The 26004-nt window shown below is 34.3% G+C and overlaps 2 protein-coding genes across 2 annotated transcripts; both read right to left on the reverse strand.

Moving 5' to 3' along the window:
- Positions 1-6110: 6110 nt before the first annotated feature.
- LOC136973893 (uncharacterized) lies at positions 6111-6584 on the reverse strand. The gene has a single exon (XM_067268671.1). It carries the CDS (start codon positions 6582-6584, stop codon positions 6111-6113), a length of 474 nt encoding a protein of 157 aa, XP_067124772.1.
- Positions 6585-10013: 3429 nt separating this feature from the next.
- Positions 10014-11010, reverse strand: LOC136973858 (uncharacterized). Its single transcript, XM_067268639.1, has one exon. It carries the CDS (start codon positions 10983-10985, stop codon positions 10176-10178), a length of 810 nt encoding a protein of 269 aa, XP_067124740.1. The 5' UTR covers positions 10986-11010; the 3' UTR covers positions 10014-10175.
- Positions 11011-26004: the final 14994 nt, after the last annotated feature.

Raw genomic sequence — 26004 nt, forward strand, 5'->3', positions numbered from 1 at the left:
TACTTGATGTACGGGATGCCCAAAAGCTGTCGACAAAGAAAAATTGCAGGAAGAAATTATTAAAAATCGATGAATAACACACAATACAATATATAGCCAAACAAATCAAAAATAAAGCGAAAAAAGCACTGAAAACATACAAGCATAACGCAATATGGAAAGTGTGAGATGACAATGACACAAATGATCGCGTTTATGCTTCGAGCGCATTTTTTTACTGCACGCACAGTTTGAACTTTAAAGCATTGTTCAATCTCGGAGAAGAATTTTTGTCAAATTTTGCATTTGAACGCTGATTTGTTCGAAGTATGAGGTACCACTATAAATTGTTTCATATGAAAGTCCTGCATTTTCACTGAAAATTCCCCATTTTTTACTAGCATGCCCTCCAAAGAGATTTAACATATATAAATGTCATTTTAAAAGCAAATACAAAGTTTTCAATAAAAAAAATTGTTCAAAAATATTTTAAATTTATTTCAAAATTCTTCCTTGTTAGGCAAGGAACACACATGCGTAAAATTGTGTGGCAGAAAACTGAATCAGAAATCAGCTTTCAGTCCAATTTCTGTTTTACGCTTTTATGCCAGAACACACATATGTAAAAATTCTAGCCGAATAGGAAACGCCACTGCCACTAACAGTGCTACATTTTATTAATTTTTTCCTCTCATATATCTATCCCTTTGTACTTTCTATTTTTTCTCCGTTTCCTCTGCTATATAGAAAATTTAAGTTAATACAGCTTGTATTCCGAATTCAAATAAAGAACGTGTGATCTAAATACTAGGCCTATATATCGATTCTACTAGACCTACCTGTTATTTGAGCTAGTGGAAGGAACGACGAAACTAAATCGAGGCGCCTCTAGCGGCGACGCCGGGTAACAGAATCGGGGCTACAAAGCCGGCACCAGTGTTGTTTCATCTGGTATTTTTATACTAATCTAGTACGTTTTTACTTGTTCCAGTACCAAGATACCCAACACCATTTTCCTAGTACTATTCATGAAATCCTAAACCTTTCCTTTCAATTTAGTACCTTTCAAAACATTCGTTTTTATTCTATATTTCTATATTTTTTTTACTTTACTTTGGCAGTAAATAGATGTTTTTATTGCTTCCTCATTCAGCGGTTGAACGTATTTTTTTGCAATTAAATTTAATAAAAACTAAACTACAAAATCGAGTTCTTACCAATTCCTGTGAAGCGCTGTTATTAGCAAAGGAGCTACTTAAAAGCAACAACGATAAAATGTTACACTTGGAAACCATCATCTGCTTCAATCATACAAAAACATTCTAGCAAGGAAGATTCTGATGATGATGATCCTACCAGTGACTTTTCGATGTGACAATTTTAAAGTTTAGTACTTCGTGTTCATTACTTTTGTTTCAACAGTTTGTTCATTTGATTGTTGTTGAGGAGTAATAGCATTCTTGCAATACATGAATTAATCCTGTATGAATTTTGTATGTTACATGTAACACTATATATATTTTAATAAATAGAAATTTGATAAATTATAAATTTATACATTATTTATAACTATATATTTAAATAATATATAATATATACGTACTGTACATTCAGCACTTTACGGTCAAAGAATGCCTGCATTAGTCAATGCTGTATAGTCACTTCTCGACTTACGACGGGGTTCGGTTCCGCAACTTCGGACGTAAGTCGAAATGGTGATAAGTCGAGAAGTTACTGTACTTACAACAAAACAGTTAGCCATCTTACACAAGCACTCGCGAAGGGTACAACAAAACTAAAGATGACGCAATCAATCGTCAGAAGCGTGCAAGATATATATGTATAAATAAATATATATATATGTATAAATTGATATTTGATATACATATATGTATATTTGACGAAACTATAAAAAATTGATACATTTTTAAAATTCTTTTATGAAAGTTTTTTGTCGTAAGTGCGAATGGTCGTAACTCGAGAAGTGACTGTAGATCATTAGGACTGAGCAGTATCAATATTCTGATATTTATTATACTTTTAATTTTGTATAATTTAAAGGGTGGTGTGAAGAAGTAAACTATATATCCATTGAATGGTAAATAATGAAATTTGTAACTAACCATATATATAAAGGAGCTTCAATAAGACCATAGCAGTAGCTAATAGTATTGTATTAACAGGGAGAACTTTTACCTTCATTTCCTCAAAATACTAATTTTGCTTCTTACTCCTTTCTTCCACAGTTCTCTTAAATTCAAATATCACATCATATGCCAATTAATATCTGTCAGATTAACGAAATAATATAAAAGAAAAAAGAAAATTACTAAACTTTACATTAGAGAACTAAATTTAAAATAGAGCCAACTAAGATTTTATAATAGGAGATAGATTAGAATGCAACACATCTTCATTATATAATTAACCTCAGGAATTAAATTGCAGCCAGCCATTTCTCTTTCCTCCCAGGGTATTGTTCATTCGGGAACGAATAAAACTTTATACCTTGAGGCGCAGTAATATAGGTAACACTACAACCGACCACACAACAGTTATTTTTTGAAGTTTTGTGTGGCAGAAAGCTGTGGTTCATTATCACAGGAAGAAAACAAGCACCGCGTTTCAGTACGTATCTAACACAAAGACGCACGTGTTTTCCTGAAGCAGTTTTTTTTGCCTGCGTGCAGGTGGCGCTCAACTCAGTTCCACTAGCTCTATAGACACAAGTTTGTGTAAAATGTGTGTGTTCCATAAATATAGCGTATAAATGTAATTAATAAACAAATTAGTAGTCAATTTAAGTTAAAGGAAGACAATCTTGAAAAGCAAACGAGTTTCACTTCTGTTCAAATAGTTGTATGAAATAACATTCTGTAATAGCAAGGTTGAAGCCGAAGTTTTCAACGCGAAAAGTGAACGTCGGACGTTCAGCGCCGCCTTCCTGTAAGCCTAGAAGTTTGACAATGGCGTTTGGAACGTCGAGCATGATTCCACTGACTTTCCAAATACCATTGTCAAACTTCTAGGCTTACAGGAAAGTGGCGCTGAACGTCCAACGTACACGTTTTCGCGTTTAAAACTTCGACCTCAACCTCGCTAATATTCCATTCATACTTGTACAATACTTATACTATTTAATATTTATACAACACGATTTTAAAATTGCACGAAACCTCTTTAATCCCTGTTTTCCTGTATTTATTAGAATAAGGATATAGAGAAATTCCCATTTTTTTATTACCGAGAAAAAGTATTATTAGGAAAAAAAATTTTTTTGTTAATTTTTCTGAAGGTGTAGAAGTTGGTGCCTGGATTGCACCTTTTCCTCTAAATAAACAACTTTACAGGGGCAGGGGCAACGTCTGCGATTAGTGCTTCTCCGTAGAAGTTCTCAGCATTGCAGGAAAGCTGCCATTTTTGAAAGTTCGATATTTTTACTTTAAAAACTAATTACAGAAAATAAACACGATGAAACATAAAATGAACATAAATTTAATGATATAAAAATAGATTTTACTATTTACATGTAATAATAAAGAGAAATGAAAGCATAAATTTATAAATTTGTACTTATAATCAGGTAATGTGGAAAATTGAATATACATTACACATCCAAATAAAACTATAAATGAAACTTAAACTAAAACTAAAAATTATTGTATAAAAGTAAAATATTTATTTTAGTATGGTTTATTTTGAAACACGGCACTGCGCGTAATACAACGTATACAATTTCCCCGAACCAGTTAACTTGTTGTGGCGATGTATTCATTGATTAATCTTTATTTACATAAACTAAGTGTGTTTCAACGAATATGATATTTGTTCACACCCCGTATTTATAAATTTATCCACTAAACTCCTCCTTATCATGCTAAGTGTATGGGAGACTCTTGTTTTGTTTATTAGACGATAAAATCCACGTTCACATGCCTGTTGAGCTCTGAAAGATATATTATAGCGAAATGAATAGTCTTCAACGAATAAGCATCGACTCGGGTTTGTGGGGTGGAAATTTTCATGGAAGAAGCCACACATTCTTGGAGATAGTTTGTCAACTACAAATATGTACAAACAATTATAAATCATTATTCTCATCTATTTTATGTCTGAGTTTAGTAAATTTATATGTAAATTTTTCATATGTAACGAATATGCTTGTTTTCAGAACATTCCTGCCATAAATCTTTCTAAAACACAAAGTACGTCCGGTTATTGTAGTACTTCCATAATAAGTAAAAAATACATGTATAATCGTTCATATAATAAGGTAATAATCCCTTAGTATTGTGCATTGTTATTATAATAGTGTAAATAACATATAAACAGAATCAAATATACACCATCGGTACAATGAAGTGTGTTGACCTACATTTATCAATACAACCACCCCCCTTTCAAAGCCGATTGCATTAAGCGATACTGTGGTTGAAAAACATTGCTGTATAGGTTAGTGCAATTTGATCTCCAAACGTTTTTGATGGCGTACCCCGAAGACGAAAATACCCTGAATAATATAATACTGTACAAATCATTTTGATTAAGTAACACAAAATAAAAACATTGTGTTTTGACCGGTGCCGCATACCTCTTATTACATGTTTAAAAATCTATTGTTTTTGGATACTCGAATACATATTAGGACAAGGAATTGGAAGAAATGACGAGTCTAAATGAATCTCACTTAAAATAAATTTAAAAAATGTACATATAATATCTATGTTTATGGAATAAATTACTGAGAAAATGTTGCGAAATTTTCACTGTAAATACATAATTCCTGCCAAATTTCTCGCTACCCGCAATTTGAATTTTTTCCCTGAATGATCGCAAGCGATCTTGAGCCTACTTCTTCGGAAGGATGATTGAGAGATTAGACAGATTTTAACATCATTTCGAAGGGAAACTTGGCTTAACTCGAGTATCAATTTGAGTATCCCTGGGGTATGCGCATCCCACTTTGGAGACCATTGGATATACTGTATACAAAATTAAATGTTTATATTTAAGATTTACAAAGAATTTTCAGAAAAATTGTTTTTAGAATTTTCTTGTAAAATTTTGATGTAATTATCGTTCTGGCTATTTACTACTGATTTTATTAATGTAATTAAATATTATACTTATATATGTGATGGAAACACCATGTATTGCATATATTGCACTTCGGATATGTTTGAAACGTAGGTAAAAACACCATGTATTTTAAATTAAAGATTTCCCTTGTTGTTGGAATTTTAATTCTTTTAATTTCGTTAACTTTCTTCATTGAAAAATAAAACATCAACAGTTGGTCAATTTCTCGATCACCCTTATAATCAAACCACCCTGCAAAATTTCAGAAATTTTTTTTTTCACCCGCTTTGAAGCTTAAGCACTTTTTGTGGAAAATTTCTGAAATTTGTGAATTAAGACATTCTGATAGCATTATTTGGGGTGCAAAGGGCGACAATCATTACAAATTCCTCTTTGGATTTTCAAATATACAGATAACATTACTTTAAAATAAATGAATCATTCGACATTTCTATAATTTTATTTACAGTATTAGAAAAAAAAGCATTATTTTAACTTAAACTGAACACAGATGCAAGCACGGGTGTCTGTAGAAATTTTCCAGGAGAAACAAAGCTTGGAAACAAATAATTACTTGTTTGGGTTTATCACAGATAGGCTATTGAATACAGTATCGATTGCATCACAGCATCCCACAATCCAGGGTGTAAGGTTACATATCTCAATAACATTTATGATGATAATTTGTGAGATTTTTTACTCCATCCCAGGGAGGGACAAGTTGGATCCTGTTTGGATCACGTTCGGGACACCAATGTGGTGATGTTCGCCACACAAAGAGTTCAAGGTTCGCCCTGATTAAACAGCTGACATTCGAAGACAAAAAGTCAAGAATAAAAAGGGAGTGGCACCTGTCGGACCGTCTTTTTATATCCTTCCGGACCGCCTCTGGCGGCGATCGGGTGAGCTTCGGAAGTAGTGGAAGGACCGCCTCTGGCGGCGATCCTCTGGCGGCGATCGGGTGAGCTTCGGAAGTAGTCGCCATAGTACTCCCTCCCAAGTGCCGAAGGCACGAGAAGTTAGAGGAAGCGTGAGTTGAACCGGACACGACGTCAGGAGCGGATAGTTGTCGTCGGTGCGGCGTCCTTGGTGGGGGTCGACGTGTCGGTTGGAACTGGCTGGACTGGAGTATGGGACGGTGTGATTGGAGCTGGGATGTCGGAATCGGCTCCGACTTCGGAGGATGGCGTGAAGGCTGGCTTCAGCCGATCGACATGTATGGATGACGTTCGTCCGTCGATTCGGACTTTGTACACCGTTCCCTGTCGAGATATCACCTCGTATGGTCCATCGTAAATGGGTTGTAGAGGCTTGCGAATTGTGTCACGACGAATGAATACGTGACTGCAGGTGGATAGTTCTTTGTGGACGAAAACTGCACGTTTCGAGTGTGCAGTCGTCGCTACTGGACGCAGGTTTCTCATCGTTTCGCGTAGCTGCCCGACAAAGGAGGTTGGGTCAATCACTGAACATGATTCCAAAGCGAAGAACTCTCCCGGAAGTCGTAGGTGGGTTCCATATACCATCTCTGCTGACGTGGCGTTGATTCCATCCTTGACGGTAGAGCGCAAACCCAAGAGGATGGTCGGGAGCACTTCAGTTCACCTCTCGGTAGCGTGGCATTTTAGTGCTGTTTTGAGTGGACGGTGCAGATGCTCGACCAGCCCGTTGGAGGCTGGGTGGTAGGGAGAGGTGCGAATACGTTTTGAACCAATTAGGCTGGCTAGCGCTTGAAAGAGGGCTGACTCAAACTGCCTACCTTGGTCTGTGGTGATCTGCTTCGGGACGCCGAAGCGAGCGACCCATCCGGAGTAGAATGCTCTCGCTATTGTTTCCGCTGTGATGTCTGGTATGGGAATTGCTTCTGGCCAACGTGTAAAGCGATCTACACAGGTCAGACAGTAAGCAAATCCGTGAGATGGAGGTAGAGGTCCAATAATATCGATGTGAACGTGCGAGAAACGTTCGTCTGGCATGGATAGATTGGCGAGAGGAGCTGAGGTGTGACGGGTGACTTTGCACCGTTGGCACTGCAGGCAGGAGCGAGTCCAGGCAGTGGCGTCGGCTTTCATGGATGGCCAAATAAATCTTTGTTGTAAGAGCTTAATCGTAGCTCTGATGCCTGGGTGCGACAGGTTGTGCAGCATGTCGAATATCTCTCTGCGCATCGATGACGGTATATAGGGACGTACGGTCCGCGACGAGACGTCACAGTAGAGTTGGCAAGTAGAGTCATCGACTGAAAGCGGTTTGAATGACAGCCCTGTGGAATTTGGCTTGTCCAGCAGTTCGTTAAGCTCACTGTCGGTTTGCTGCTGGTTGGCGAGTTCTTTCAGGTCTATCTGCGATGGCATGTCTATCGTAGATATACGGGATAGAGAATCAGCAAGTATATTGTGAGAGCCTTCTATGTGCCGAATATCTGTTGTAAATTGTGATAGGTAGTCGAGGCGGCGAAGTTGTCTCGGAGAAGCTTTGTCGGAGCGTTGACGAAATGCGAAGGTCAGCGGTTTGTGATCCGTAAAAAGGATGAAGTTTCGACCTTCCAGCATGTGCCGGAAATGTTTCACAGCTGCTTAGGCGCTCAATAACTCACGGTCATATGTGCTGTAATTTCGCTGTGCTGTCGTCAACTTCTTGGAGAAAAAAGCGAGAGGTTTCCATGCCCCTTGGTACTTCTGCTGCAGGATGGCACCTATAGCCGTGTCTGAAGCGTCGACCATAAGTGCAAGCGGCCTCGTGGACGATGGAAAGTTTAACGAAGCAGCGTTTGCAAGCGCTTCTTTGCATTGAGAGAATGCCAATCGCGCTTCCGGATTTTTGTGTTGTCATTTTTCTTACTTCCTGTTAGGAAAGAGTTGAGTGGTGCTTGCATGTGCGCGGCTTTGGGCAGAAAACGTCTGTAGAAGTTTAGCATTGCCAAAAAACGGCGCAGTTCTCGGTTGGTAGTAGGTTCGGGAAATTTTCGAATGGATGAAACTCTTTCCGGGACGGGGCTCACACCCTTTGCTGAAATCGTATGGCCGAGGAAAGTCACGGTCTGCTGACCTAGGGAACATTTAGAAGGATTTAAGGTTACGCCGTATTCGAGGAAACGTTGGAAAACTTCTCCGAGATGTCGCATGTGCTCTTCTTGGTTCTTTGATGCCACTAACACGTCGTCAAAGTAAGGTACGCAGCAATCCAGACCAATGAGGACTTGGTTAATGAACCTCTGGAAGGTCTGGGCTGCATTACGTAGACCGAATGTCATCACCGGAAATTCGAACAACCCGAAAGGTGTTGTGACTGCCGTTTTCGGGATGTCTGCTGGATGGACAGGTACAGTACCTGATGGTAGGCTCTCGCAAGGTCAAGTGTAGAGAAGATTGTCGACCCCTCTAACACTTGCGTGCAGTCCTGGATGTGTGGAACTGGGTACCTGTCAGGCACCGTGACGGCATTTAGACGGCGATAGTCCCCGCAGGAACGCCAGTCACCGTTACGCTTGGCAACCAGACGTAGTGGGCTTGACCACGGACTCTTAGATGGGCGGCAGATGCCTTGCTGTAGCATGTAACTAAACTCTGCCTTGGCAGCTTTGAGCTTGTCCGGGGGAAGGCGTCGCGGTCTGCAAAATACTGGTGGGCCTGTTGTCTCTATATGATGGAAAATAAAAGCGTTGTTGCTTCTCGCTGCCACTAACGAGGGATTCGTAATCGAAGGAAATTCTGCCAGCAGTCGCTGGAACTCGGAATCTCCGTGAACGGTGATGATGGTGAGATTTACAGTTGGTTTGGGGGCGTTCCGTACCTCTAGACTTGAACTGCGTGGACGCGTCTATGAGACGGTTTTGTCGTGCGTCCACCAAGAGGTCGAAGTGGGTTAGAAAGTCTATGCCTATAATCGGTTGCGTGACATCGGCGATGATAAAAGGCCATGGAAAGCTCCTTCGAAGGTTAAAGTCCAGCGTTAGCAGCTTGGTGCTGTAAGTTCGCCGACCTTTAGGGGGGAGTCGTTAATCCCGCGACAGGATGGTCTAGGGTCGTTCGCGTGTGGGTGTAAGGGAGGATGACACAGACAATAAGTGTCTCACAAAGAAACCCGTTTATTTAAATATAAAACAACTCACACTATACACAGATCGTTACAAAGGTGAACGTTCGAACGTTTTTGTGCCGATGTGTTTCCTATCGTCGCTCGATAGAAGGCCCCGGGGCAGCGGCTGGTGCAGCGACTCGTCGGTTGGCGTCGGTGGACCTTTCGATGGACACCTTGGAACGCCTCTTGTCTTCCTTGAAACCTCTCGGAAAAGTCTCTTGTCCTTCCAATTCGGCGATTACTCCTATCTCTCTTTTTCGTATTGTTCATGTTGATTGGCTCCACGTCCTTCCTTTCTCTCTTCTCGATTGGTCCCTCGCTTGTTTCCAAGCGAAAAACGACCCCTGTTCGAGTAACGAGAAAGAGCCGCCTCGACGAATTTTACTTGACACCCTCCGTTTACTCAGGATGGAAAGAATTGATGGAACTTTGAAACTTGCGTTCATATTTTCCCTATTGTTGTCTAGTCTGAGAGATTTTTGAAATTCAATGCTTTGATATGAAGTTCCTTTTTATAATTAACTTTTCCCTTTTTCCTAATTTTAATGATCTAAATTTCGTATTCGAGCGACTTGTCAAAGGTCCATCTATACTGGAGGACATTCGTCTACAATCATTACTCATTACAATTATTGCGTTTTATTTTACATTAGGCCTTTTTGTCTTTCGACATCTTTCTCCTTTTTTTTCATGCGTCGCGGTTTCAAATGACTAACGCGTCAAATACGATCTTTGATCGGCTTTTGTCCCTTTTAACAATGGACGATTTTCTACATTCGTTTTAACATTCTTCTAATATAAATAATTAATGTTAACCCGTTTTTGGGACTTCACAGTGCCATAAGTCGATATTCTCGTTCCGTTGGCAGCAAAGAGGACTAGCTTCCCGGGGTTTCTTGCTTGCGGGGAGAGAGATTTCGGAATCACTGACACATCCGTACCTGTGTCAACCAAAAAACTCAAGTTTGTAGACGGGTCGGCCATGAAAATACGGTCAATCGAGCGGTCGCAACTGTTGGCCCCAGACGGCCGCTCTGTTAGTTTCCCGCGGCTTGAAAAGAGCAGGGAGGCGTACATTTCCTGGCTCTCTCACCAAAGTTAGTGTGGTAAAAACATTGATTATTGGTCGGCTCTTTGAACCGGCGGTAACGGCCTCGGGACTGACTGCGCTTCCTGGTGTCATACGACGGACGTGTATTGTTCCTTTCACGTGATCGCTCGCGGTGCACTATGGCCGATAACTCCGTTACTTGCTTGGTAAGCTGCTCAATTTGAAGCTCTAACGAGAAAGGGTGCGTTAATTGCTGACTCGAAGCAGAATTTACACTTTGAGTGATCGTCAGGTCAGAGATTTTGTCGGCTATCGTAGCTAATTTGGGTAGCTCCTCGCTTAGCGCGGCAAGAATACTTTGTGTGTTCGCTGGTAGTCTCGATAGCCATAAGGATTTTAGTAGAGGTTCCCCAACCGTCTCACCGGCAAGAGCACGCATACGTGTTAACAGCTGTGATGGGCGCTGGTCTCCTAACTCCAATCCTTGCAGGAGCGTGCGAATCTTTGATTCTTGGCTCTCAGAGTGTAGATCTATGAGGCGTTTCTTGAGGGACTCGTAGTTTTCGCTGGTCGGTGGCTGTAAAATCAAGTCGCTGACTGAGTTGAGCACATCAAATTCGATTGCGGAAATCACATGGTTGAATTTGGTTGAATCCGCGGAGATTCCGGAGATGGCAAACTGTGCCTCTAGCTGCGCGAACCATAACGTCGGATTCGGCTTACAAAACGGCGGAGGCTTAACAGCGACCCGAGTTACGTTAACGGCCATTGTGTCCGGTTGATCGTTGAGCGACATGGTGATTTCCAGAACAAGGGATAAGGGCGCAGTAATCGATTAAAATGTAAAACGCACGAATTGTTCGATAGCCGGGCGTACAAGACGACGGAATTCCGATAAGCGAGAAAAAATGATACGCTTACCTAGCATGGACACAGGAAATTACTAAAAAATTGTTCTGTGGCCATGTGATCGACCAAAAATGTCATAACATAAAATAAACGGTAAATCCGATTATGAGGAGGAAAAAAAAATTGCTGGAATTGGTGGCGTGAATATCCAGATGAGATTGGATTGAAATTTGGATCACGTTCGGGACACCAATGTGGTGATGTTCGCCACACAAAGAGTTCAAGGTTCGCCCTGATTAAACAGCTGACATTCGAAGACAAAAAGTCAAGAATAAAAAGGGAGTGGCACCTGTCGGACCGTCTTTTTATATCCTTCCGGACCGCCTCTGGCGGCGATCGGGTGAGCTTCGGAAGTAGTGGAAGGACCGCCTCTGGCGGCAATGATCTGTTGTTATGAGAGTTGTTATATTGCAAGACATAAAACGAAAAGAAGTGACAATGGTTTAAAGTAGTTGCGCTCTGCAAGGAACAAAGAAAAATTCTAGTACTGTTGAAAAAGATTACATGGAAATTATTTAATATGAAGAAATTTTCTACAATAAGATTGGTTTTTGCTGTCTTAAACTTAGCTTCATGGTGACCTGTCTTCCTAACATTGTTCACTGGGATTGCTTTAAATTCAGAAAACCACGAAACACCTTGAAAACAAAAACGGAATTAGTGGGAAAATCTAAAACAATAACGCAATACACACGAATTGCCGAGCGGAGTGAGGAACAAATAACCAACGAGAAAGCATTTAAGTCGACTTTGTGCTGGCTTATAATGTACACCCTAATTTTGAAGATCAAAAACGTCCTAAAATATGCACATTACAATCGAGAAAATAAATACTAACGCCTGTTTTATTAAAAATTACTTTTTATTGTGTGCCAGCTAGGTGATTTTATTACGTACAGTATATCTGAATAAATTTTTTTTCAGCGAAGTTTTCTATTTGACAAATATTTTGCCAAATGCGAGGAAAAAATTTTATAAAAAAGAAACCATCCTTTATTTTTTCAAAAATGCAATTAAAATACTTGAAATATTTTATCTCTGACGTAGACTTATGACGTAACGCGTGACGCAATTGTTGCAACGTTCCACGATTCGAATTCGTTCATTTCGTATTGCCGGCGCCATCTTGGAATTGAAAGTTTTCCGGAATTTGCGAGTTATTTTTTGCTCCATTTCGACATTTTTCGTTCAAATTTCAATAACGAAAGCCTACGAAACGTAGGTAACTTAATATTTGTCGATTAATAAGATATCAAAATTAAATAACTTAATTTCAATTAGATACGCTTTAAGCCTAGATCTGCGGTCTGTAATTTGTAAGGATACGCGAGATACGTTTTTATAATTCTATTTATCATAAATTTCTTAACGATATTTTACCAAAAAAGGACTGTTTTTAGCATATTTATTAACGAAACATTTGCAATTAGTTAATATTCTGACGTAGATCTTATGACGTAACGCGTGACGCAATTGTTGTAACGTTCGACTGATTCGAATTCGTTCCATTTCGTATTGCCGGCGCCATCTTGGAATTGAAAGTTTTTTGGAATTGCGAGTTATTTTTTGCTGCATTTCGACATTTTTCGTTCAAATTTCAATAACGAAAGCCTACGAAACGTAGGTAACTTAATATTTTTCGATTAATAAGATATCAAAATTAAATAACTTAATTTAAATTAGATACGCTTTAAGCCTAAATCTGCGGCCTGTAATTTGTAAGGATACGCGAATACGTTTTATAATTCTATTTATCATAAATTTCTTAACGATATTTTACCAAAAAATGGACTGTTTTAGCATATTTAATTAACGAAACATTTGCAATTAGTTAATATTCTGACGTAGAACTTATGACGTAACGCGTGACGCAATTGTTGTAACGTTCGACATATTCGAATTCGTTCGATTTCGTATTGCCGGCGCCATCTTGGAATTGAAAGTTTTTTGGAATTGCGAGTTATTTTTTGCTCCATTTCGACATTTTTCGTTCAAATTTCAATAACGAAAGCCTACGAAACGTAGGTAACTTAATATTTGTCGATTAATAAGATATCAAAATTAAATAACTTAATTTCAATTAGATACGCTTTAAGCCTAAATCTGCGGTCTGTAATTTGTAAGGATAGCGAATACGTTTTAATAATTCTATTTATCATAAATTTCTTAACGATATTTTACCAAAAAAAGGACTGTTTTTAGCATATTTAGTTAACGAAACATTTGCAATTATATAAATAAACAACAACTAACCCGTTACATATAAAGCCCAACAACTGCCGAATTATCGAGCTAGCAAATGGCTATAGTAATATTAATAATTAAAGTTAATTTGCTACTAGAGTTAGCCTAACTCTAGTAGCAAATTAACTTTAATTATTAATATTACTATAGCCATTTGCTAGCCCGATAATTCGGCAGTTGTTGGACTTTACATTTGCAATTAGTTAATATTCTGACGTAGAACTTATGACGTAACGCGTGACGCAATTGTTGTAACGTTCGACATATTCGAATTCGTTCGATTTCGTATTGCCGGCGCCATCTTGGAATTGAAAGTTTTCCGGAATTTGCGAGTTATTTTTTGCTCCATTTCGACATTTTTCGTTCAAATTTCAATAACGAAAGCCTACGAAACGTAGGTAACTTAATATTTGTCGATTAATAAGATATCAAAATTAAATAACTTAATTTCAATTATATACGCTTTAAGCCTAAATCTGCGGTCTGTAATTTGTAAGGATAGCGAATACGTTTTAATAATTCTATTTATCATAAATTTCTTAACGATATTTTACCAAAAAAATGGACTGTTTTTAGCATATTTAATTAACGAAACATTTGCAATTAGTTAATATTCTGACGTAGAACATATGACGTAACGCGTGACGCAATTGTTGTAACGTTCGACATATTCGAATTCGTTCGATTTCGTATTGCCGGCGCCATCTTGGAATTGAAAGTTTTTTGGAATCGCGAGTTATTTTTTGCTCCATTTTGAGATTTTTCGAGAAACTTGAATTACATAAACCCGAATAACGCAGGCAATATAAAGTTTTTTATTTATAAGCGATCAGAATCAGATAATTGTCGATAGAATATTAAATGTAAATGTCTTAAATTTTTATTAAAAATATCTAAGGATGTTTCCAGTTAGCATCGAATTAAATTATCGGATTATAAATAATATTAGCTTGTGTATTGTCTTATATTGTTTTCAATAAAACAATAAATGTCTTGTATTAGAAAATTTTTTTAATATTTAATTAATTAATTAGTTAATGAATCATCTTGATCTTTTCTATTCTTAATATTTAAATTCTTAAATTATTCTAGGAAGAAGTATCATTTTCAAATTTATAACTCACTTTCCGAAGAGACACGGAATCTCTTTGAAACTTTTTGTGCTAAGAAAATTAACAAGAAGCAAAACAAAGAAAGGTCAGGCATTTTTATTTTCATTCTAATACCATAGCATATTCAAATCAGATGAGAATAAGATTGTTTTCCATGTCTTATAAAAGTGTAGAAAAATATTTGGAATAAATTATATTTATCTCATATCAAGATAAATTATAAACATTTAAGAAAAACATTAGCAGAGAGTTTAAATCTTAATATAATCTTGTAAAATTATCAATGAGAATTTAAAATGAATTTATAATTTCTACCTATTGATAACAGGATTTATTAAAAAAAATTAATTCTTAGCTTGTTATTTCAATTAGTCAAATAGTATACACACTTATACAGTTTTACATATATAAGTATTATTGTGATGAAGGAAAATTTCTTTTCCAATTTAAGAACAATCCATTTTATATATAAAATTAAAACTTTAATTTATTAAGATTTCACTTGACTTTTGTAATATTTCCTTATTAAGAATTATTTTCAATTGAGGCAATTTAACACCATTGCTCATTCATAAAGTACAGTATGTAACTTAACAACAGGCAATACTCAAATCCACAGCTTTACACAAATGAAATCACACTACTACACTTGACTTATTTGCATTAATATCTAGAATGTCATTTATATAAACAGAAGTTCTATCTAAGCTATAATTAACACACTTATTTTTGCTTAACCCAATGTTAAATTTTAGAAAATTCAACAATTTTAAATAAACCATTTGTTTTCAAGAAGTTGTTTTATTTCTCTTAGCATATGGTTTCATTTTTATTAATACGTATATAAATTGATGAAAATGAAGCTTAACTAGAATTTGCTTATTTGTATATTAAAAATAGCTGTTTTTTCAACTCTTTTATGTAACTCTTGAATACATTGATGATTCTGACATTTTATTTTTTACATGTTTAATAGCTTTAACTGATTGTGAACACTTACAGCCAGGAGTTATGTGACATCATTTAGGCTTCTGATATACCACTACAGCAGCTATGTGACATGTATATATGACAATTACTTTGTGGATAATAAACTCATTGGTAAGTGGCTGGAAGTGATTAAATTTATTTTAAATCATTACTATATTTATTCATATTTTAGAATCAATTTTAAATAATGTTTTTTTTTTTAATTGTTCAGGTTATCTGCTCCACACACACAATTTATTTTATTTTTCTACTCTACGATACTTGTAACTGATAATGGGGATAGTCCTTTAGAAAATGTTGGAATTGAACTTTGTCACTACATTGCTTTAACAAACATTTCCATTATGACAAAAAGCATGCAACATTTTCTTCTATAAATGGTCAGTAAACTACTATACTTTACTTTTATATTGCCGAGACCATTTTAATTTTAAATTTTGTAAAAACTGGCATTCAGAGTTTGATTTGTCTTGATGTTCATTTTGGACTAATTAGCCCTATGTTAATTAAGCACAATAAAATTAGGTTAAATTTTCTTTATCATATTTAATGTAATAGAGATAACTGTAAAAACAGATTATAAATTATGAATTATTGTAAAATTTATGTTTTAAATAAATAAAGATTCATTCTGTTTAAATTTTCATACTATATTTTACTATATCTGTAAGGAATTAATACTTGTAATTAATAATATTTGTAATTTAATATGATTGTAATTGCTATGACAACAAACTATTTAAATTTATTTTTTGGATTTGTTGTACTTGTTTAAAATCAAACAATATAGTTTTAAAGAACATTAAAAAGTGTATTTGAGAGACAGTGCTTATTTTTTACTGTTAAGCATACAGATAACCCCTCAATATAGCAAACAATTTGAAGTCCAAGTTGGCCAACTGTAAGACTTGGCTTAAGAACTGTCAATATAAATTTCAGAATACCAAATTGTTTTTCACTATGCTGAACAATATATCAAAACACTGGGATGGGTTGGATGAAAATGATTATGAAGTTCCATAGATGATTGGGCAAAAGGGGCATGTCTAGAAGATGTCTTAGGTCAGGGCTTGTGTGGTGGGTGGTCTGGATTATTCATTACCCATATTAAAATATTCTGGAAGTACCCAGTGAAAACCTATAAAAGATGGATGACACCAGTAACAGGACCTTTCAGACCATAGGACAGGAAAGCCACCACCAAATAAGATGAGTACAGAGATGATACTAGGAAGTTACAAGAAGGAGAAAGTAAATAAGTGTTTTATATTCAATGAATCCTTACACTATTTTAGTATCAAATGGGTAATATACTTTACTACGCTGTAGTTATGATCCATCAGTCACTGAAAGTAATCTTGGCAGACTTCATAATGAAATATGTCAAAGGGGAAAAAATGCAACCAATTTTCATTGTTTAAAAAGCTTCTTTCTACAAGAAGTTGATTCTGAGTAAAAAATTAATGTTGCAAGGGAGTTTGGCATCACCCTTTCCATTCTGTCAATGATTTTAAAAGATCATTCAACATTGAAAAATGTTAAAAAGATCCAATGTTGAGTCCAGCAGGAATAAAATGCATAGCACACAGTTTGAGGATGTGCAGAAAGTTATTTTCATCTGGTTTCAAGATGTTCAAGTATGCCACTGTCCCATGGGCAGTTCCTTCTTTTTACAGGGATTTTGTGAAAAGTATGGAATTATCTCAAAATCCTTATGCAGAGAAACATTGATGTTTCATTGCACATAGCATGTGCATGGACTACAGACAAGATACAATATTTAAGTACAGCACAGATGACAATTTCAATTCTGACAAAACAGGTAGTTTCTTCCAATTGCTGCTGCATTGGATGCTGACCATTTTGGATGACTGCTGCAGAGGAAGCAAAAATTCTAAATAACGATTAACTGCCATGTTTTATTGCAGTACCTCAGGTAAGAAATGATCTCACACTACACTACACTGCATTCTTTCATCCATTTTATCCTAAGAATGATCATGGACTGATATCCACTGTACAGTACATGACATAGATATGGAGAATATGAGATCCTTAATCATTTTAAATGTCTCAGCAGAGAACAATACTTGACTGCAGGGCAGAGATCAGGAATCTTTTCTAACTAGAAGGATTCACCCTACTTCAGAAAGACCTAATGAGCCTGTACAATGTATTGCAGATTGCATAATTATATATATTTAATATACATGCACCAATAATATAAACTATACTTAATTACATATTTTATAGGAGTAGAGAATGGGAAATATATTTTCATAATGTAGATTTAATTTTGCTGTCTTGAATTTTATCATACTATATTTTGTCTAGCATTAGAAACCACAAAATGTCACAGGTTCTCCAACCATGGTGTAGGAAAACAAAGTTAATGACTACCATTAACAAAGTATATACATTATACTAAATAATATTAGTTAATGGTGATATCCCATTAACTGTCAGAATTATTATTACTGTTTGAACAAAATATAATTTTTAAAACTACCAGCAAAATTATTTATTAACATAACATTACTTCCAGGATTATGATGGATAAAATTCATGAAAATTATTAGAAAAAAAGAAACTGCAATCTTAAAATGAAGTATATAGTGAAATTTAACAATTGATATGGTGTATAACTTTCTCTGAGGAAAAAATTGACTATTGGCCAACTGTTAACGTCAATACTTAAAGGCGATTTCACGGGTAGCGATGCTAACGTGAGTCTATCATAATATATTATTTACCAAATGGTTTTCTTTAAAAACAAGCAATTATATATTGTGACATGGCCACAATGTTGGGCTGCAATTTTTAATTTTTTAATTTAAAATATATCCTCACCTCAAAATAGTAGTGGGTTGCCCCTGCACATCACACTTTTCCTTTAACAATACAGTTGTGCCAGTCATATTTCTAACACCTTCCAGGGGAAGCTTTTAATTTAACGCAACTTCCGGTTTGCATCGGAAGTTCCTCTTAAGTTCTTTTGCCCCTAAGGTTTCCATATCGGGTTCCGTTCTAGAAATTAAGGAAAGACAGATCGACGAAAGTGAGAATTTATAGGTCTACAAATTGCAGTCCAAAAATCTTAATATGTAAATCTTATTACTTTTCATAACTTGAAAGAATCATATAACAAAGTAAAAAAAAAAAAAAATGAAATAAGTTAATAACAGTGGCATGTTATAGCTTCACGAAGCCCATTTGAATTAGGGAGGCCCCACGTATAGTGTTGATATCAGATATTTTTCTTTGGGAGAATTTTCTTATAAAAGATTGGTTTGAGGCTCCAGGCAATTGCATTTTTTGCTATAGGATAACACGCCACTGGTTAACAAAATTATTTTTGTATATTTTTATTGTTAGATATATTGTTTTGTGTATAACATTTCTGTTGCAAATTTAATTTTGTTCATACAATACATGCGTAAGGACTTAAATGATACATTAATACAAAAAAAGACAACGTTTACATACAAAATTAATTTAATTATAATGAAAATTTTAATTGCAAAGTTACTTTAATGCTACTCTAAATACGTATTCAACAATTTATTTTTATTACAACTGCCACATAACAACATACGGCACACTAAATATAGCATAATGGCACCCGTATTCGACTGTTTTAAACTTTGATATTTTTTATTAAATTATGTAGTAGCACAAAAAGAAAAATTTATAGATGAAAATCAAAATTATTCTATACTTGTCATGAAAACAAAATACAGTCAAATACCAGAGCAGTCGGCAATAGGAGCCCCACCCTACGGCAGCAAAAAGCTTCATATAATACTTTATAAATATTTTTTGCTTGTTGTAAAGAAAACATTGAATTTATATACCATTTTAGGATACTATTCCTAGCTTTTTCAATCATTTAACATTTCAGGAAGCAAGTTTTAAAGGGTGTAAATAAATATGTCTAGGAACAATTCCTTGTAATGTTTCTAGGACACATTTCTTTTTAATTGTTTTTACTCAAATACCAACAACTTGTAAGTGAACTGGGATGATGATAATGTTTGGTAGAGGTAAAATGTTGTCTGAAAGAAAGGAACAATTATTTTTTCCTGAAATTAATGTTGATTTTTGCCCATTTTTTATACCCAATATATTATCTTTCTTTTTGCCTCTACTATTTTTGCTATTCAGGTGAGAGACTATCTTCTAGAGTCCTCTCCGTCCAATGAACACACGATTGTAGAGAAAAGTTTCATATTAGTCTAATAAAATGATCCGTACAAATATCAGTTACCCGCTAAGACGAGTGCAGGCGTATAATCCATTCAGTAGGACAGTATCTTCATATACTTATTAAAAGTTATCTTTTGAAGTGCTTTTAGGTTTTTCTCGTCTTACGTTTACGTTGGCGATTTTACAAAATAATTGAGATAAATTCGACCGGCAAAATCCATTTTATTGGGTTGGTAAACCCGACACCTCGACTTAATTTCGTAGATTTTGCTGCCTCCACTTTACAGATTATCCTTGGCATTGCAATAGATGTTTTCAATTTGATTAGAAATGGATTCCGTTTTATTGAGAGTAACAATTATTTTCATTTCAACTTTAATAATTAAAAATACCATACAATATAGTATACTGCATTCTACAATGAAAAAACATCAATTCACTCATTGCATGCAAATTAAATATAAAACAGATCATTAAATATTAAATATTTAATTAACATTACAGCGTAACTTTAACAGGATCTCAGGTAAGTTCTACTTCAATTTTTATTTTACATTTTAACATAAAACAATAATAGATAATTATATAGAATATTTAACTGTTATCTTACTTTTAATAATACAAATTTAATTGGATTATTTATAAAATATTATACAATTATATTTTCATACTTTATAACGAAAACATTACACATTTTCGGTAAGCAGCAACTAAGTCAGTTGCCGCATATCGAAAATACCACTTTGGCATAAAGGCCACATACCAAACAATTACGTATGAAGTATAATGAAACGATTCAATTACATTCACAGATCAAAGTAATATAAACATACACACCGATCCACATAAATAATACAACATCCAAATATCCGGGTTTATCGTAGACAGGACATTTTAATCTTAACATGTAGAGTAGAAACATTTATGTGACCGTAGGGCTGGTATTTCTTTGATACCGTGTCAGGATGACACCACTGTATCCTTATATTGATACAGATCTTATGTCGTAACGCGTGACGCAATTGTTGCAACGTTCCACGATTCGAATTCGTACCTCCGGCGTCATCTTGGAATAGAAAGTTTTCCGAAATTTGCGAGTTATTTTTCGCTCCATTTTGACATTTTTCGTACGAATTTTAATAACGAAAGTTTGCGTAACGTAGGTAACTTAATATTTATGCATTAATAAGATATCAAAATTGAATAACATAATTTATATTAGATACGTTTTAAGGCTAGATTTTCTACCTGTGAGGATACGGGATAGATACGTTTTTATAATACTATTTATAATATTTCATAACGATATTTCACCAAAAAAGGACTATTTTTGCATTTTAAACAAAACATTTACAATTAGTTAATATTCTGACGTAGATCTTATGACGTAACGCGTGACGCAATTGTTGTAACGTTCGACTGATTCAAATTCGTTCCATTTCGTATTGCCGGCGCCATCTTGGAATTGAAAGTTTTTTGGAATTGCGAGTTATTTTTTGCTGCATTTCGACATTTTTCGTTCAAATTTCAATAACGAAAGCCTACGAAACGTAGGTAACTTAATATTTTTCGATTAATAAGATATCAAAATTAAATAAGTTAATTTAAATTAGATACGCTTTAAGCCTAGATTTGCTGCCTGTGAGGATACGGGATACGTTATTATTATTTCGTTTATATTTCATAACGATATTTTACCAGAAAAGGACTATTTTAGCATTTTAAACAAAACATTTGCAATTAGTTAATATTCTGACGTAGAACTTATGACGTAACGCGTGACGCAATTGTTGTAACGTTCGACATATTCGAATTCGTTCGATTTCGTATTGCCGGCGCCATCTTGGAATTGAAAGTTTTTTGGAATTGCGAGTTATTTTTTGCTCCATTTCGACATTTTTCGTTCAAATTTCAATAACGAAAGCCTACGAAACGTAGGTAACTTAATATTTGTCGATTAATAAGATATCAAAATTAAATAACTTAATTTCAATTAGATACGCTTTAAGCCTAAATCTGCGGTCTGTAATTTGTAAGGATAGCGAATACGTTTTAATAATTCTATTTATCATAAATTTCTTAACGATATTTTACCAAAAAAAGGACTGTTTTTAGCATATTTAGTTAACGAAACATTTGCAATTATATAAATAAACAACAACTAACCCGTTACATATAAAGCCCAACAACTGCCGAATTATCGAGCTAGCAAATGGCTATAGTAATATTAATAATTAAAGTTAATTTGCTACTAGAGTTAGCCTAACTCTAGTAGCAAATTAACTTTAATTATTAATATTACTATAGCCATTTGCTAGCCCGATAATTCGGCAGTTGTTGGACTTTACATTTGCAATTAGTTAATATTCTGACGTAGAACTTATGACGTAACGCGTGACGCAATTGTTGTAACGTTCGACATATTCGAATTCGTTCGATTTCGTATTGCCGGCGCCATCTTGGAATTGAAAGTTTTCCGGAATTTGCGAGTTATTTTTTGCTCCATTTCGACATTTTTCGTTCAAATTTCAATAACGAAAGCCTACGAAACGTAGGTAACTTAATATTTGTCGATTAATAAGATATCAAAATTAAATAACTTAATTTCAATTATATACGCTTTAAGCCTAAATCTGCGGTCTGTAATTTGTAAGGATAGCGAATACGTTTTAATAATTCTATTTATCATAAATTTCTTAACGATATTTTACCAAAAAAATGGACTGTTTTTAGCATATTTAATTAACGAAACATTTGCAATTAGTTAATATTCTGACGTAGAACATATGACGTAACGCGTGACGCAATTGTTGTAACGTTCGACATATTCGAATTCGTTCGATTTCGTATTGCCGGCGCCATCTTGGAATTGAAAGTTTTTTGGAATCGCGAGTTATTTTTTGCTCCATTTTGAGATTTTTCGAGAAACTTGAATTACATAAACCCGAATAACGCAGGCAATATAAAGTTTTTTATTTATAAGCGATCAGAATCAGATAATTGTCGATAGAATATTAAATGTAAATGTCTTAAATTTTTATTAAAAATATCTAAGGATGTTTCCAGTTAGCATCGAATTAAATTATCGGATTATAAATAATATTAGCTTGTGTATTGTCTTATATTGTTTTCAATAAAACAATAAATGTCTTGTATTAGAAAATTTTTTTAATATTTAATTAATTAATTAGTTAATGAATCATCTTGATCTTTTCTATTCTTAATATTTAAATTCTTAAATTATTCTAGGAAGAAGTATCATTTTCAAATTTATAACTCACTTTCCGAAGAGACACGGAATCTCTTTGAAACTTTTTGTGCTAAGAAAATTAACAAGAAGCAAAACAAAGAAAGGTCAGGCATTTTTATTTTCATTCTAATACCATAGCATATTCAAATCAGATGAGAATAAGATTGTTTTCCATGTCTTATAAAAGTGTAGAAAAATATTTGGAATAAATTATATTTATCTCATATCAAGATAAATTATAAACATTTAAGAAAAACATTAGCAGAGAGTTTAAATCTTAATATAATCTTGTAAAATTATCAATGAGAATTTAAAATGAATTTATAATTTCTACCTATTGATAACAGGATTTATTAAAAAAAATTAATTCTTAGCTTGTTATTTCAATTAGTCAAATAGTATACACACTTATACAGTTTTACATATATAAGTATTATTGTGATGAAGGAAAATTTCTTTTCCAATTTAAGAACAATCCATTTTATATATAAAATTAAAACTTTAATTTATTAAGATTTCACTTGACTTTTGTAATATTTCCTTATTAAGAATTATTTTCAATTGAGGCAATTTAACACCATTGCTCATTCATAAAGTACAGTATGTAACTTAACAACAGGCAATACTCAAATCCACAGCTTTACACAAATGAAATCACACTACTACACTTGACTTATTTGCATTAATATCTAGAATGTCATTTATATAAACAGAAGTTCTATCTAAGCTATAATTAACACACTTATTTTTGCTTAACCCAATGTTAAATTTTAGAAAATTCAACAATTTTAAATAAACCATTTGTTTTCAAGAAGTTGTTTTATTTCTCTTAGCATATGGTTTCATTTTTATTAATACGTATATAAATTGATGAAAATGAAGCTTAACTAGAATTTGCTTATTTGTATATTAAAAATAGCTGTTTTTTCAACTCTTTTATGTAACTCTTGAATACATTGATGATTCTGACATTTTATTTTTTACATGTTTAATAGCTTTAACTGATTGTGAACACTTACAGCCAGGAGTTATGTGACATCATTTAGGCTTCTGATATACCACTACAGCAGCTATGTGACATGTATATATGACAATTACTTTGTGGATAATAAACTCATTGGTAAGTGGCTGGAAGTGATTAAATTTATTTTAAATCATTACTATATTTATTCATATTTTAGAATCAATTTTAAATAATGTTTTTTTTTTTAATTGTTCAGGTTATCTGCTCCACACACACAATTTATTTTATTTTTCTACTCTACGATACTTGTAACTGATAATGGGGATAGTCCTTTAGAAAATGTTGGAATTGAACTTTGTCACTACATTGCTTTAACAAACATTTCCATTATGACAAAAAGCATGCAACATTTTCTTCTATAAATGGTCAGTAAACTACTATACTTTACTTTTATATTGCCGAGACCATTTTAATTTTAAATTTTGTAAAAACTGGCATTCAGAGTTTGATTTGTCTTGATGTTCATTTTGGACTAATTAGCCCTATGTTAATTAAGCACAATAAAATTAGGTTAAATTTTCTTTATCATATTTAATGTAATAGAGATAACTGTAAAAACAGATTATAAATTATGAATTATTGTAAAATTTATGTTTTAAATAAATAAAGATTCATTCTGTTTAAATTTTCATACTATATTTTACTATATCTGTAAGGAATTAATACTTGTAATTAATAATATTTGTAATTTAATATGATTGTAATTGCTATGACAACAAACTATTTAAATTTATTTTTTGGATTTGTTGTACTTGTTTAAAATCAAACAATATAGTTTTAAAGAACATTAAAAAGTGTATTTGAGAGACAGTGCTTATTTTTTACTGTTAAGCATACAGATAACCCCTCAATATAGCAAACAATTTGAAGTCCAAGTTGGCCAACTGTAAGACTTGGCTTAAGAACTGTCAATATAAATTTCAGAATACCAAATTGTTTTTCACTATGCTGAACAATATATCAAAACACTGGGATGGGTTGGATGAAAATGATTATGAAGTTCCATAGATGATTGGGCAAAAGGGGCATGTCTAGAAGATGTCTTAGGTCAGGGCTTGTGTGGTGGGTGGTCTGGATTATTCATTACCCATATTAAAATATTCTGGAAGTACCCAGTGAAAACCTATAAAAGATGGATGACACCAGTAACAGGACCTTTCAGACCATAGGACAGGAAAGCCACCACCAAATAAGATGAGTACAGAGATGATACTAGGAAGTTACAAGAAGGAGAAAGTAAATAAGTGTTTTATATTCAATGAATCCTTACACTATTTTAGTATCAAATGGGTAATATACTTTACTACGCTGTAGTTATGATCCATCAGTCACTGAAAGTAATCTTGGCAGACTTCATAATGAAATATGTCAAAGGGGAAAAAATGCAACCAATTTTCATTGTTTAAAAAGCTTCTTTCTACAAGAAGTTGATTCTGAGTAAAAAATTAATGTTGCAAGGGAGTTTGGCATCACCCTTTCCATTCTGTCAATGATTTTAAAAGATCATTCAACATTGAAAAATGTTAAAAAGATCCAATGTTGAGTCCAGCAGGAATAAAATGCATAGCACACAGTTTGAGGATGTGCAGAAAGTTATTTTCATCTGGTTTCAAGATGTTCAAGTATGCCACTGTCCCATGGGCAGTTCCTTCTTTTTACAGGGATTTTGTGAAAAGTATGGAATTATCTCAAAATCCTTATGCAGAGAAACATTGATGTTTCATTGCACATAGCATGTGCATGGACTACAGACAAGATACAATATTTAAGTACAGCACAGATGACAATTTCAATTCTGACAAAACAGGTAGTTTCTTCCAATTGCTGCTGCATTGGATGCTGACCATTTTGGATGACTGCTGCAGAGGAAGCAAAAATTCTAAATAACGATTAACTGCCATGTTTTATTGCAGTACCTCAGGTAAGAAATGATCTCACACTACACTACACTGCATTCTTTCATCCATTTTATCCTAAGAATGATCATGGACTGATATCCACTGTACAGTACATGACATAGATATGGAGAATATGAGATCCTTAATCATTTTAAATGTCTCAGCAGAGAACAATACTTGAC

This window comes from Centruroides vittatus, unplaced genomic scaffold (genome assembly GCF_030686945.1).
Source record: "Centruroides vittatus isolate TY-2023 unplaced genomic scaffold, ASM3068694v2 contig_329, whole genome shotgun sequence".
Lineage (NCBI taxonomy): Eukaryota > Metazoa > Arthropoda > Arachnida > Scorpiones > Buthidae > Centruroides > Centruroides vittatus.

Excerpts from the sequence above, each read along its gene's own strand:
- LOC136973893 (XM_067268671.1), bottom strand. The coding sequence starts at position 6,584 with ATGGTATATGGAACCCACCTACGACTTCCGGGAGAGTTCTTCGCTTTG.
- LOC136973858 (XM_067268639.1), bottom strand. The coding sequence starts at position 10,985 with ATGTCGCTCAACGATCAACCGGACACAATGGCCGTTAACGTAACTCGG.